The sequence below is a fragment of the Meles meles genome, chromosome 15 (assembly GCF_922984935.1).
Source record: "Meles meles chromosome 15, mMelMel3.1 paternal haplotype, whole genome shotgun sequence".
In the NCBI taxonomy this organism is placed as follows: Eukaryota; Metazoa; Chordata; class Mammalia; order Carnivora; family Mustelidae; genus Meles; species Meles meles.
The window spans coordinates 11,193,880-11,207,964 of NC_060080.1; the positions used below are offsets into that span (position 1 = coordinate 11,193,880).

Below are 14,085 nucleotides of genomic sequence, written 5' to 3' on the forward strand. Positions count from 1 at the left end.
CAGATAAGTGTCACGAGCACTGGGATCCCCTTCTTAATTACCCTCCTCGCTAGGCAAAATACTAGCATTGCCTTTCTTCCAAGCTCTATGAAATCTGTATGCAGAAGCCAAGCACACACCCCATCCTGTGCTGCAGCGTAATTATCTGCTTTCTCAGCCCTCAAAGATTCTGAATTCCCAGAGGACAGAAGCTGGGTGTACCAGACCCTTATATCCCAACTACTCAGCACAGTGATACTACCTCGCCTGTCTCTGCTTCCATTTCTTCATCAGTAAAATGTAGCTAACAAGAGGCCACTGTACATCATGAAAGAGCCAATATGTAAAAAGAGCAGAGAAGGGGACTGAAAGGTTGTTAATCCCATTAAAAATTCCTACAATTTACCAAGATCACAGATATTCCTGTTTCCATGTCAACATGGCAGAGGATAAAAATGGAAATTGGTCTTTGTAGGTGCATAAAAAATGCTGACAGCATCCCTGAGCTGCTTCCTTAGTTTCGGAGAAATTTCCTTATGAAAGTCTTCTGTGATGATCAGACTGCTTCGAAGTTTACAAGATGCTTTTCTAGCATTGGCTCATTCAGGGGGACTTGGAAACATGGAGGGTGAAGCCAGGGAGTATCACTCCTATTTTCCCAAGACAGAAACTGGAGCTAAAGTCACTCTGCAAGTGTATGGGGCAGTCAGGACCGAAGCAGCCTTCTGACCAAATCCAACCTCTCCTCTGCCATCCCCGATGCTTCACGATGGGTGACGGGGTCCAAAGCTGCCAACAGACCCACGGGTAAAGGTGCTGATTCTCTGCTTCTGGACGAGTGACTCAGGAAAATCGACTACAATGACAGACCTTCAGAATGAGTCCTCTATATTAAGATTTTAAAAACTAATAAATATATGTCCCCTACTACACTAAATATATGTTTCCTTACAGTTCAGAATACAAACAGAAATCCTGTTTGAGCCTACAATATATGGTTTGGATGAGCCCAACTTCAAACCACAGCTTATAAAATATTTGCCCAGCAACTATTTGTTGTTGCTCTCTTTTTTTTTTTTTAAGTTTTATTTATTTGAGACAGAGAGAGAGAGAAGCACCAGCGGGGTGGGCAGAGGGAGAAGCAGACTCCCCACTGAGCAGGAAGCCCAAAACAGGGTTCAATCCCAGGACCCGGAGGTCATGACCTAAGCTGAAGGCAGATGATTAACCGACTGAGCCACCCAGGCGCCCCTGGCCAGCAACTGTTCTTGTAGAGATAACTGTAAGTCAAAAATACAAAAGAAATGATTAAGAGACTCTGCTCAGCAGAACAGTGTGGTTACAGAAGCATGAAAGGCAGAGTCAGACTTTCTTTGGGAGCCGGGGTCTGCTATTTAACCCTGCCGAGCAAGGCTTCTCTGGTCCTGAATTCCCCTTATAAGATGAGAAAAAATACCATCATCCTTACCATTTAATAGATGATGAAGCACGATCACCTATGTGCAAACCCCACCAAATAGTAAATGCACAAGTTCTTCTAAGAAATTGCACAAACTCAAAAATATCATACCAAATTTGGACACTGAAGGTGAGTGGTAGGGCTGGCTTTTCTATATTTAAGCTTTCTGATTACAAATATTAATCCCAGCTTCTACGCCTGACCTCACAACCACCTCCTAGCACCCTGAATAAGCCTGTCCTCGTTTAAAGGACAGAGGGACCAGCAGCTCGGTATGGGGACACATTCCTCTAATACGTCGATCTTTGCAGAAAAGAGAAATCCTTAGTCAAGAGTGGCATTCCGACACCGGCAAGCACATATTCTGGCCTTTGCCCAGGATGATGTCAAGGATGGCATGGAAACCTTCCTCTGCAATTCAGCATTCAAAACTTACCTGCTACCCTCAGCAACTCGGCAAGGCCCAGAAGCTTGGCAGACTGTTTGTAGCACGTGGGGGACTGGCAGATACACTCCTTGATGAGGCTGATCCGATCCGAGCGCAATCGCACTGCAAGAGAAATACTAAAGACTCGTGACCAGGGACATCACTGAGGAGTGTCATGACGGTCCCAGTGTAGGTAAGCAAACACGATGTAAACTCTGAGCCTCCAGCTCAAAAAGAATGAAGAAAGATACAATAATTTTTAAAACATTAAAGTTACTGTTGCTTCTGAATAGATAATGCACAGCTAGGCTCTTTGTCGCCCACCTTCTGAAACAGCAAAGGCACCAGTATCTGGAAGCTAAGAAAACTGTCACCTTTTCAAGTGCAGGTAGGGTCTTAGGGAAAATTTTAAGGAACTCAGTGTGTGTCTTTGAAAACTTCATATACTTGTTCTTATTACCCCAGAGCCCTCATTCACTCTGCGCCCCCAACCCCAAAACCCATTCCATGTTCCAAACATGCCTCTTCCACCTCTCTTCATCACCCCCACATAAAGGGTAAGAATCTTCAAACTGCTCACTGTTCCAATGCACTACCCTTTCCCAAACAGGTTTGATCTTCTCGCTTAAGCCAGATATTAGGAAAATAAAACATGTCTGATCATACCGGTTCAAACTATGAGGTAATTAAGGACACTTAAAGGGAGGGAGGAGAAACTTCAGTAAAGATTATTCTACATATGCTAGGAAGGAATGGTTATGTAAGGGAGAGTTGTCAACATTTAAGAAGCCTGGCACTACCTGGGCAGCTGGACCCCCAGAAATCCAACAGCAGCAACTCTAAGGATAGCGGCTGACATTACACAGTACGACCCACATCCCAGGCACTGTTGTAGGTAATGCACATGTATTAATCCTACAAGACAGAACTTGACAAGGCAGGTGCTATCATCTTCAGGAAAAAAAGTGTGGAAAGGTCACTGAACAAAATGACGGAACCAGAATTCAACCCACGCCCTTAAGTGTTTTTTAAGCCTTCGTTCCGTTGTCCATTCCCAAATCCATGGCTAGCTCCCATACATTCTGCATTCTTCCCAAAATTTCTTAGAGGCAGCAGAGGGCCCAGGGGTTGGGGAGATACAGGAGAGAGGTGGTGGTTTTTCTCCGGAATGGGCTCTTTTAAGTTTTCATTATGATTGAATTTCAAACTTACAGAATGGTTGCCAGATGGTACAAAGAACTCTTTGCCAAGAATAATCAGCTGTTAATAATTTATTCCATTGTATACGTGCACATGTACCACCATACACAGGAGCCCCCCCCATACATATATACAAACACACGTACACATGTACACACATACGCACAGTCTGTTTTTTTCTGAACTATTCAAGAATAAGTTGCATATATCCTATCCTTTAATTCCTCAATACTTCAGTGTGCACTGGGTTCCTTTACGATGGCTATTTCTACATCTGCTAGTACAGTCTGCTTTGTGACCTTTACCATAAAACATAAAGTAGATACAGACCTCAGTTACTTACTTCACCATCACGACAGCCAACGTGTACATCTGAGTCTAACTTCGGTAGATTGTATTATTATTCCCATTATCCACTGTAATTATTTGTACCCAAATACCCACTTGACTAATGTTACGCTTGGCTGTGTGATTTCTTGGGCAATGAAATGTGAGTGGAAGTGACATACGCCGCCTCTGAGCCAATGTTTCCTAAGAGTCACCACGGGATCCCACTACTGATGTTCACCCCTCCCATAAGAATTCCATCTCCCAGGAAATGGTGCAGAAATGCCTGTAAGCAAGAAATCAACTTGCTCTCACGTGTTATTGAGGCTCGTGAGAGTCCTACGAGAGCACAATCTAGCAAAAATTAACTGATACCATACACTTCAAACTTTTCCATTAATTTCCTCAATCAAAAAATTGGGTTTTTACTTTCCCTTCAACATCCGCTACTGTTTGGGGTCTTCTCCTTATATGTAGTTTAAAGAAATGTGTATTACTACTTCAATATTCCAGATTCAATTACTATGAGAAAGGTACTTTCTACATGTTTCTAATTTGGTTTCAAAACAACAGCCATCACAGATCTCACTGTTACTCCACATATGTAAAAAATCTGGGGTTTTCATAGATGCTTTTACAGCTGCATTTGATGAATGCTGGTACTCTTAGAGAAACTGTAGTTTTAATAAATCTAGTAAGTGGATTTCCTTACTGTCACCATTCTTTTTCTAGCTCCATAAAATCAAAGTAGAAAACTAAAACCACACGTAGCAGCAGATCCTCATTTTCTCTGAAGTTCCAAGTTTGGTTCTTTGTCTGATTCTTGCATAACTACTAATACTTCAAATACATTAAGTAAATTTGGAGAGTGGGACTCTAAGAGAATGCAGTTGTCAGTTTCAAATGTCATTTTACTTTATTTATTTATTTACTATTTTTTGAGCCTCTGGACAATCACTATACCAATTCTTTTTACTGCTTATCATAGGACATGCTAAATTATATTTCAAAATGTAAATGTAGGTAAATTCAAGCCTTAGATATTATTATATTTCTATGAAGGAAAGGAGTGTTTGACACCTAACATTCCTTTTCAAATGGATTTAATAATAGGGATAAACACGTATGCATCTTTTGATAGTTGAAGGTCTCTCATTTTCCTGTGGATCTCACAAGTACATATCTAGTGTTTAAAAAAAAAAAACCTACAACTCACAGAGACATATGCACACACATAAATGCATAAAGGAGAATCTACAGATGAGCTACACACATGCCAAACACTCTGATCACCACCTTCTGTGAGACGCAGACAGAGAACCATGCCTAGTAAACCACAGACGCAAAACACCAACTTCATCACTCATGAGTGGCATCAAAGGCACATAGGCAGTTCTGTGTGCCACAGCTGAAGTACAAGTCTGAGCTGTGCAGGTGCAGAAAGTGACGCTACCCAGCAGTCACTTAGATGATGAGTGGGAACACCTGAGTTTCCTTCTCGATTCTTAGTTTCACAACCACTTCGTCAGTAGAGAATGGTCTACTGTTTACAAATACAGGTTTGAATTCTAGCTCCATGTCTGTGTGACCCTAAGCAAGCTATCTAACCCCCGAACTTTGATTTCATCATCTAGAAGCTGAAAACAATAAGAGTCACTACTTCATAAGGTATTTTTGAGAATCAATAAAAACGTATAAATGTATTTAGAACATAAAATCACTCAATCAATGTTAGTTATTACTATTACTACTGCTACTGACCTAGTCACAGAAATGCTTATGAAGTATGGAATCCTCTCAGGCAAAAATGGTCAGTGTTTCAGATACAACTTTCAGGTCCGTCTAGAGAATCTTTTATGATTACCTCCATCTGAGAAAGGCGAAGCTCAAAAACATGACGATGGCCACAGGTCACACAGCTCAAAGTGGCTGAATCAGAATTCAAACTCGTACATGACACCAGTGTGACTCTGTCCTGCCATCAGGGTCAGTCCTTCCAAGTCAAGAATGTACCTTATTCCCTTCATCATTTCGATTTCTGGAATAGGGAAGAAGCTAACTCAGAATGGAAGGAAAGCAAGTGGAAAGAGGAGAACAGAGGAAGAATGAGAAAGCAAGTAAGAGACTCTAATTCTACCACCAGTTAGAAATGAGGACCTCCATGAGAAGTAACAAAAATGACAGTTGATGACTAGAGCTCTTACGAAGTCCCAGGCACTGTGCACATGTGGCCTTAACCCTTCTGAGAAATTCTAGAAGGTGTTTCTTAGTATCCCCATTTTGTAAATGAGGAAACTTACACAGAAAGCAAGGTCAGATACCTGTCCAGTTACGCAGCAGTAAGTGGTTCCAGGCTGGCATTACCCGCAATGCTTGGCGACTAAAAATCGATTGACCCTACTACAGAAAGAGCATGAGCGACAACTGAAATATCTCTAATCTGCTCATGGGAACAGTAAGAATAATTTACACAAAACATAACATCCAAATTATGGGGGAAAACACACACATGCGCACACACACAAATACTTCGTAGGAGACTCAAACGTAAGGACCCATTTTTACATATTTCTGTCCCGGTTTTCTACTAACTCCTCAATTATAATAGAGCCGGTACCACGAGCCCTCCCCTGGTGACAGTAGCAACTCCGGGAGTGTAAGCAAAGGCGGCCTGAAAACAAAGCAAAGTGACAAAAGGAACAACACGTGCTACAAAAATACCCGGACCAGGAATGTTCAAGAATGAAGTTACTTTGTCCAGTATTCCCGAGGAGTACAGAAGCAGCTGACACCTAAAGTATATCTGCGGCATAAACACAGACAGGATACAAAGGCAATATCCCATCTTCCATCTAGAAGGTCTTCTGACATTCATTTTAATAGGAAATCAACAGATCAAGCTGGAAAGCTGTCAAGACACGAGAGCAAATGTCTTTCTTAACACACACTTCAGTCAGGAAATTTCCCAGAAGTAGGCGCATGGAAGCAGGTTGGTTGCAGATTTTCAAACCCACAGATGACGTACGAATACTGCCGGCAAAAATACTGCTAACTGGGCACCCCAGAAAATTAAAGCTCTACTCATGATTTCAAGTCAATTGAACTAAATCTTCAGCATTTGGGGGACTGCAAGAAGAGGCTTTTTTTGTATTACATTAATCCACCTGGAATAAGTAAGTAGCTAACTACACACATATACACAGAGTCAAAGCTATAAGGACTTGGCCTTAGAAGAGATACAAGAAGGGCAAGCTTCATTGTGTTCTGGACTCCCCCGCCACTGAACTCTTGACTGAACATGTGTTTCAGGGGAGACAGTTCATGATGTAACACATTCGAGAACAAAATGAAAATACTTTTAGTAACTCTGATTTATTTCCACAATTTTAAAAGCTTTGGGCTCAAAAGTTACAGGAATGATACTACGAAATAGAATTTTCCAGTAATTTAACAATCTCCATACTTACTTAAGATGCTACAGGATATGTATAATCATGTGGAAATTATTTCTAATGCTATTCAAGGTAACAGAAATACTACCTCGTACAAGTCTAATAAATTTATCTGACAAGCAGAGCTTTAATTTTTAGTAAAACTATAATGGAAACCCACAAGAAAATGTGAGAATGTGTCTAATGACTTATATCTCCTAAGATCCATCTGACTCAGAACCCTCAAAAACACATGACAAAGACACCGAGGAACCTGTAACAGGACCCTATTGTCCAAAGCTACCAGGAGTTAAAAAAAAAAAAAAAAGAAGAAGAAGAAGAAGAAAAGGAAGAAAAAGAGGAGGAGGAAGAAGAGAAGGAGGAGGAGGAGGAAGAGGAAGAAGAGAGACAATTCTCACGAAACTTTATCAAAAACCAGAAACAGAACTTTGCTACACCTCCCCCACTCCCAAGCCCAAACGTTTCCAGGGTTAAGAGTGAAGAAAAGAGATTACATGGAAGGCACCAAGCATACTGCTGATAACCAAGCTACCCGCTTCATTTAGGGCACTGAGGTCCGAAGTTCAAGGCAATAGGAAGTCTACCACCCACTTGTCAGGTAAGGTTCAGGACACTGGGAGACACACACTGTCCTCATAGCACAAAGGAGATAATGACACACGACTGCATATGAGTATGCTTTCTGGGTGGTACTACACACGCATGTGCACTCAGGTAGAAGATGTTGAGCAACGTTAAGATATCGCTAGTAATTAAACTCTAGACAAGAACTTCCTGTCATTCCTTTGAATAAAATAGTATCAACACAATTAAAGAATATTCTGTAAGCATAAAAAATCATCTATGATCATGTAAAGCTACTTCCAAATCTATGCAACTGAAACAAAATACAGAAATAAACTGTACATCAAAACTGATGGAGATCCGAAACTCTAACCCACAACACCCATTTGGTTTTACCCAATAAAATTGACCAGCATTATTGCTTTTAATGATATAACTGAGAACTTACAAAATAAATCTATGATAAAATGTTGGCTTTATTTTTTCTTTGGGTTTCCACTTAAGGTTTCCTTTGAAAAATGGGGCAGAGGGTCAGATCTATTACTAATGGATTAAATGACCAAAAGTACTCCTTAATTCAAACGCTACAAAGGAACTATGCCAGTGAGTCAACGCTAAGTAAGTTAATACTAAGTTAATAATGCAACATTAAATAGAAAACTCACCTTGCAAAGGCAGGATCTTTACCCCAAACTCTTCAAGACACCCGAGGGCTTGGATAAGATCTAACTCCTCCTGAATGGCAGCTGGTCTGTCAGTTACCAGCTGCAAGCAGCACCTAGAGGAAATAAGATCAGATTTAGAAGAAAAAAAAAAGAAGTAACAGATGCTTGGCTAAGTTGCCTTTCTGTATTCAACAATATGAGCTCCAACACATATTTATCAAAAACTTCCTACATTCCAGGTATCCTGCTAGATGCTTGCTGTTATCTTACTTAATCCTCATAGCAAGCCTGTGTGATAGGCAAATAGCATCACCCGCTTCCTAAGGACGCCAAAACCAAAGCTCAGGGAGGAGAAGTGATCTGTGCAGGGCTGTACCGAGGGCAGGGAACGGTATCACGTTACAAAGCAAAATACATTAACTGCCTTCAATGCTCTTTTTACTGCTGACTCCGAAGGTAATAATCATACAGGAAGGGTTTAAAAAGGGAGATAGAACTCAGATAATTTCCAGTTATTCTTCTACGAAAAACAAACATCTTGTTTGGTGACAACTTCAACTCCCTTCAAAGAGTAAGCTGAGACACTGCACAAAGGACATTTTTCTGATCACAAGGAGAGTCCATTTGTAATGCAGTGCTGAGATGAATACAGGAGAAAGGGACTTTGCTAAACCAGGAATCTGTGATACCTGTGGGGTATTTTAAGCACTTTTCTTTAAAAATCCAGACAAAGTGCACTTAAGAAATCTTTTCATTAACAAATGAACTTACTTTCTGAAAGGTGCCTGTGGCGAAGGCTGGGACGCAGGACTAGAAAGAGGCAGAGATCGGCCAGGAAGGCTAATGGGGCTAACGTCATGAATTGTCTGATGAAGATCCCTGGACCCCGGGGTGCATCTGCAGGATCGAGCGATGGATGGAGGCCTACCTTGCTTTGAGAAATTGTAAAACTGAGCCGAGATGAGCACTAACGCATACTGCTGATTCAAGTGGACAAGGGATAAGCCTACGTGCAGCAGCTACGGAAACACTATCGCGCTACCTTCAAACCCACAAATTCCCAGTTCCGGCAATTTCTACCACACACAGGCTCGCACGTGCCCACATGCCCACACATAATTAGGAATGTTCAGTACCAGTGTTTTTACAATACAACAGAATGAATTTTTATCATGAATTAAGTAAACTGTAGAAAAGTCAAACAATGGAATATTCTACAGCCATCAAAAGAACAGATCAAGCTAACATGCCCTCTTGGAAAAAACCGTCAGTATAGATTGTAAGTGAAAATAAGGAGATCCAGAAAGGTACGCACAAGTCATAAGCACTCATTTGTGATTTAAGAAAAAGGAAGGTAACATTGAAGAAAGTATTTTGGAAGGATAGATGGGAAAATGATTTAAAAAGATAGCTGAGGGAGTTAGGGGAACGGGAATGAAAAGAACTATTGTAAATACATACCCTTTTTTGTATTGCTGAATATTTTTATCCTATGGATGTATTATTTCCTCAATTAAAAAAAAACTAGTTCATAATAATTTAATCAGTAGGAATGTATTGGTATTAAATATAACTGTGAACATTTAAATATATCTAGCTCACAGATCATCATCAGCGTGGTGTCACCTTGTATACACATACAACATGTTTTCCAAATTAAGACGTGTTCTTGTGGGAGAAAAAGGGAAATATTGGAAGTGTAGATTTAAAAACGATCCGTGAGAACATCGGCCAAAAAGGTTTAGGTCAAACACAACTCCCAGTTTCAAAAGCTATTCTATTTGATATTTTCATCATCTGAAATAGAAATATAATCCCTTAGGAGAGAAGAAAAAAAATTTACTATTTTTAACAACTCTGTCAAGTTCAATAACATGGTTTGAGAAAACACAGTTCTCTCTGTGCTAAGATATCACTGGGGAAAAAAGTTTCCTTTAAGCTTTTAGCTGCTAGTCATTTGATGGGAAAAAATAAATCTAAGTAGCTAACAATCACTACATCAAAATAAATTCCAAATGGGCTCAAAATTTCAATGTGAAAATATAACTATAACTATCAAAGTAGTAAAAAAAAAAGAAAAATTATTATAATGGTCTTGGAAATTAAAGGTCTCTCAAAGGATAACACACAAGATAGAAACTATAAAAGAAAACATAAAAATCTTTAAAGATTTTGAATAGCAATTTGAAAGATAAATCATATATATAAAAACTTGGGGGTGCCTGGGTGGCTCAGTGGGTTAAGCGTCTGCCTTCAGCTCGGGTCATGATCCCAGGGTTCTGGGATCAAGCCCCACATCGGGCTCTCTGCCCAGCGGGGAGCCTGCTTCCTTTCCTCTCTCTCTGCCTGCCTCTCTGCCTACTTGTGATCTCTATCTGTCAAATAAATAAATAAAATCTTTAAAAAAAAAAAAAAAAAAACTTGACAACATGGTTCAAACATGTGAGAGAGGAAAAGGGCAAATGTCCTCATAAGAATCAACAGTAAAAAGGGGTGCCAGGGTGACTCAGTCAATTGAGCGTCCAACTCTTGGTTTCAGCTCAGGTCACGATCTCAGGGTCATGGAATCAAGCCCCACATCAGGCTCTGTGCTCAGCAGGGAGTCTGCCTGAGGATTCTCTCTCTCTCTTTCTCTCTCTCTCTCCCTTTGCCCATCCCCCCACATGTCCACACCCTCTCTCTCAAATAATAAGTCTTAAGAAAAAAAAAAAAAAGAAGCAATAATAAAAAGATCAACCCTAAATTTCCAGTACAACAGGCCAAAAAGAAACTGAAAACACAGTCCAGAAATTTCCACCAGGAAGGGATTTCAGAGCTTTATCATCCAATCAGGTCCTTCATCCCTAAACAGAGCACAAGTCAGGTAAAGCAGACAGTTACTGCCTCGATGTGCTACAAATTCCCAGAACTTGAATTTGCAGGCTAGCGTATGAATCCTTTCTTTCCTTTTTTTTTTTTCTTAAAAAGATTTTATCTATTTATTTGATAGACAGAGATTACAAGTAGAGAGGCAGGCAGAGAGAGAGGAGGAAGCAGTCTCCCTGCTGAGCAGAGAGCCCAATTCGGGGCTTGATCCCAGGACCCTGAGACTATGACCTGAGCCGAAGGCAGAGGCTTTAACCCACTGAGCCACGCAGGCGCCCCTGAATCCTTTCTAACAGAAGCAAAGTACAATCTTACAGATAATCGGCAAGAAAGACTGGGAAGGCATGCTGGAGAAAAGTGGTCTCGAGAAAGTTGATGAATATTCATAAGGTAATTATCTTTCTGTATGCAAGCAATAAATAACTATGCCTCATACAGTATAGTCAATCTGTACTTGTGGCAATATGTTTTGTAAAGGAAAGAATAAAAACCAACAGTGGAGTTTGGGTATTCTGACTTGTCCCCTCCCTCCCATGGAAGAATACAGAATTACTCCACCTGGCCAGATCCATGCAGCTATCCGTGAGGCTGGTAGAAGAATTAAAGTACTCTCTGCTGGCAGCCAAGACCAAGTCAATACTCCTTTCATAACCGACCCTGTACTGGGTTTTCCCTTTATGGGCTACGCTAGCGGGTGGATTTATGGAACAGGCGCTGCAGTGCATCATCTGCCCAGCTAAGTGGATATTTTCAAGGCGACTGGAACACAAAAGGCTTTCTGTAAATATCTGGGGGAAAGAAGAAACTTTAATTAGTTAAAGAGGGCAGATTCAGTTCTCAACGAAATGAAGGGTCTGACATCCAATGAAATCAATTAAAAATACAACCATCCTAAAAGTAGCAGTTGCACAATACTGTGAATGCACTAAATGACAGTGAAGCACACGCTAAGTGGTTAATTTTATGTTATGTGAATTTCACCTCAGTAACACAAAATCGTCTTTTAGGAAGAAGAAATAACTTAATGGAACAAGCCAACTGGAAGCCTAACACAGTCGATCCTTGAAAGCATGGGCATTAGGGTGCTGAACTCCCATGCAGTCAGAAATCCCCCTATAACTTTTGACTCCCCCAAAACTTAGCTACTAATAGCCCACTGTTGACCAGGAGCCTCACTGATAATATGGACAGCCAATTAACACATTATTTTGTATCTGCTGTATTCTATAGCTGTATTCTTACAATAAGGTAAGCTGGAGAAAATATTAAAATCATAAAGAAGAGAAAATACACTTAATACTGTACTTATCAAAAAAAAACAAACAAACCCACATATAAGTAGACCCATGTGCTTCACACCCATGTTGTTCAAGGATCAATTGTATCTTGATGCATTACAAGGAATGTTTAAATAAAATATCTGGAATTCATAGTCATTAAAAACAGGATTCCTTACTATGCAGGCATCAAAAGAAATGAAAATCTTGCCATTTGCAATGATGTGGATGGAACTAGAGGGTATTATGCTGAGGGAAATAAGTCAATCGGAGAAAGACAATTATCATATGATCTCCCTGATATGAGGAAGTTGAGAGGCAACATGGGGGGTTTGGGGGGTAGGAAAGGAATAAATGAAACAGGATGGGATCAGGAGGGAGACAAACCATAAGAGACTCTTAATCTCACAAAACAAACAGGGTTGGGGGTGGGAGGAGGGGAAGAGGGAAAGGGTGGTTGGGTTATGAACATTGGGGAGGGTATGTGCTATGGTGAGTGCTGTGAAGTGTGTAAACTTGGCGATTCACAGACCTGTACCCCTGAGGATAAAAATACATTATATGTTAATAAAAAATAAAAAATTATTAAAAAAATAGGATTCCTTAGACATATGGTCCTATATTCAATAGGGCCCACTCCACTTAAACTGTAAGAGTTTAATTTTTTTAAAGAAAATCTTTGAATACGACACATATAATTTATAACTGCTTAAAGCATCTGAATTCAGTCTTACAAACTAAACCCTCATGCTATAAATACAACATTGACTTTTTTCCAATCTGCAGACTAAAAACTATTTAAATAAAACAAGAGCCACTGAGGCGCCTGGGTGGCTCAGTGGGTTAAAGTGGGTTAAAGCTTTCAACACAGGTCATGATCCCAGGGTCCTGGGATCAAGCCCAGCATCGGGCTCTCTGCTCAGCAGGGAGCCTGCTTCCCTTCCTCTCTCTCTGCCCACCTCTCTGCCTACTTGTGATCTCTGTCTGTCAAATAAATAAATAAAATTTAAAACAACAACAACAACAACAAGAGCCACTGATGGAAGGTATTCGTGCAAATATCATTGTATTCTACTAGGCAACTAATAGCATCAATTAACATAGAATTTATTGTGTAACTGAGAATATTTACTCATTACCTAGTCCAGAAAAGTCTTAAACAAAGAGATCTACATTAATAATGTCAATATGTAATTAGTATAAGAATTTCTCCAAGAATGTTCACCCCATCATCTGCTAGATGAGGATAGCACAGAAATGGAAGCAAAAGATGAAAAGCAGATTTCATGGAGAATCAAGAATCTTCTTACAATTAAGACTACCCAATTTTCATAGGATCCCCTTATTTTCACTTATTTCTAGGCATCTAGAGAAGGTAGTATTTTTAGACAGGACTTTATTAAAATGACTATCGTAAGGATAAAATTACTAACATCTACAAGGGATCTGCTACAAAATACCTATTGTGACAAAAAGCAAATTACTAATGAGCAGCCCTAATCATTTATATCTGACAGGTGAAAATGGCTTACTCCAAGTGACCCAAATGACTTAGATATAACAATTTCTCTATTCCTTTGGTTGATTCAAGGAAGCCATAAAGAGTTAATGCCTAAGATTGAGAAATGCAATTCACTCACTCTAAAATTTAAGTTTTTGCTAAAATGAACAATATAGATTTCTGCTCTACATGCTGTAATGGAACCTTTAACTTTCTCAAAATTGTGCCATTGAGCTTTCAAATTATTTTCCAAGAAAGCAACCTCTAATATAATAGCCGAAAGTCAGTAAAACAACATAGCATAATTTAAAAGCTACTAAAATAATATTTAAAATGTAATATTTAAAATGTAAGTTCAAAAAAAAATGT

At 39.8% G+C, this 14,085-nt stretch overlaps 1 protein-coding gene across 2 annotated transcripts in view; it reads right to left on the reverse strand.

Moving 5' to 3' along the window:
* The window catches only part of NBAS (NBAS subunit of NRZ tethering complex), a 339,756-nt gene that overhangs the window by 162,583 nt on the left and 163,088 nt on the right, over positions 1–14,085 (reverse strand). For both annotated transcript variants that reach the window (XM_045979111.1, XM_045979112.1), the window contains 3 exons: positions 11,497–11,726; positions 8,074–8,186; positions 1,875–1,988 (listed from right to left, as the gene is read on the reverse strand). In XM_045979111.1, coding sequence (XP_045835067.1) covers positions 1,875–1,988; positions 8,074–8,186; positions 11,497–11,726 — 457 coding nt within the window. The remainder of the gene's footprint in view (positions 1–1,874; positions 1,989–8,073; positions 8,187–11,496; positions 11,727–14,085) is intronic.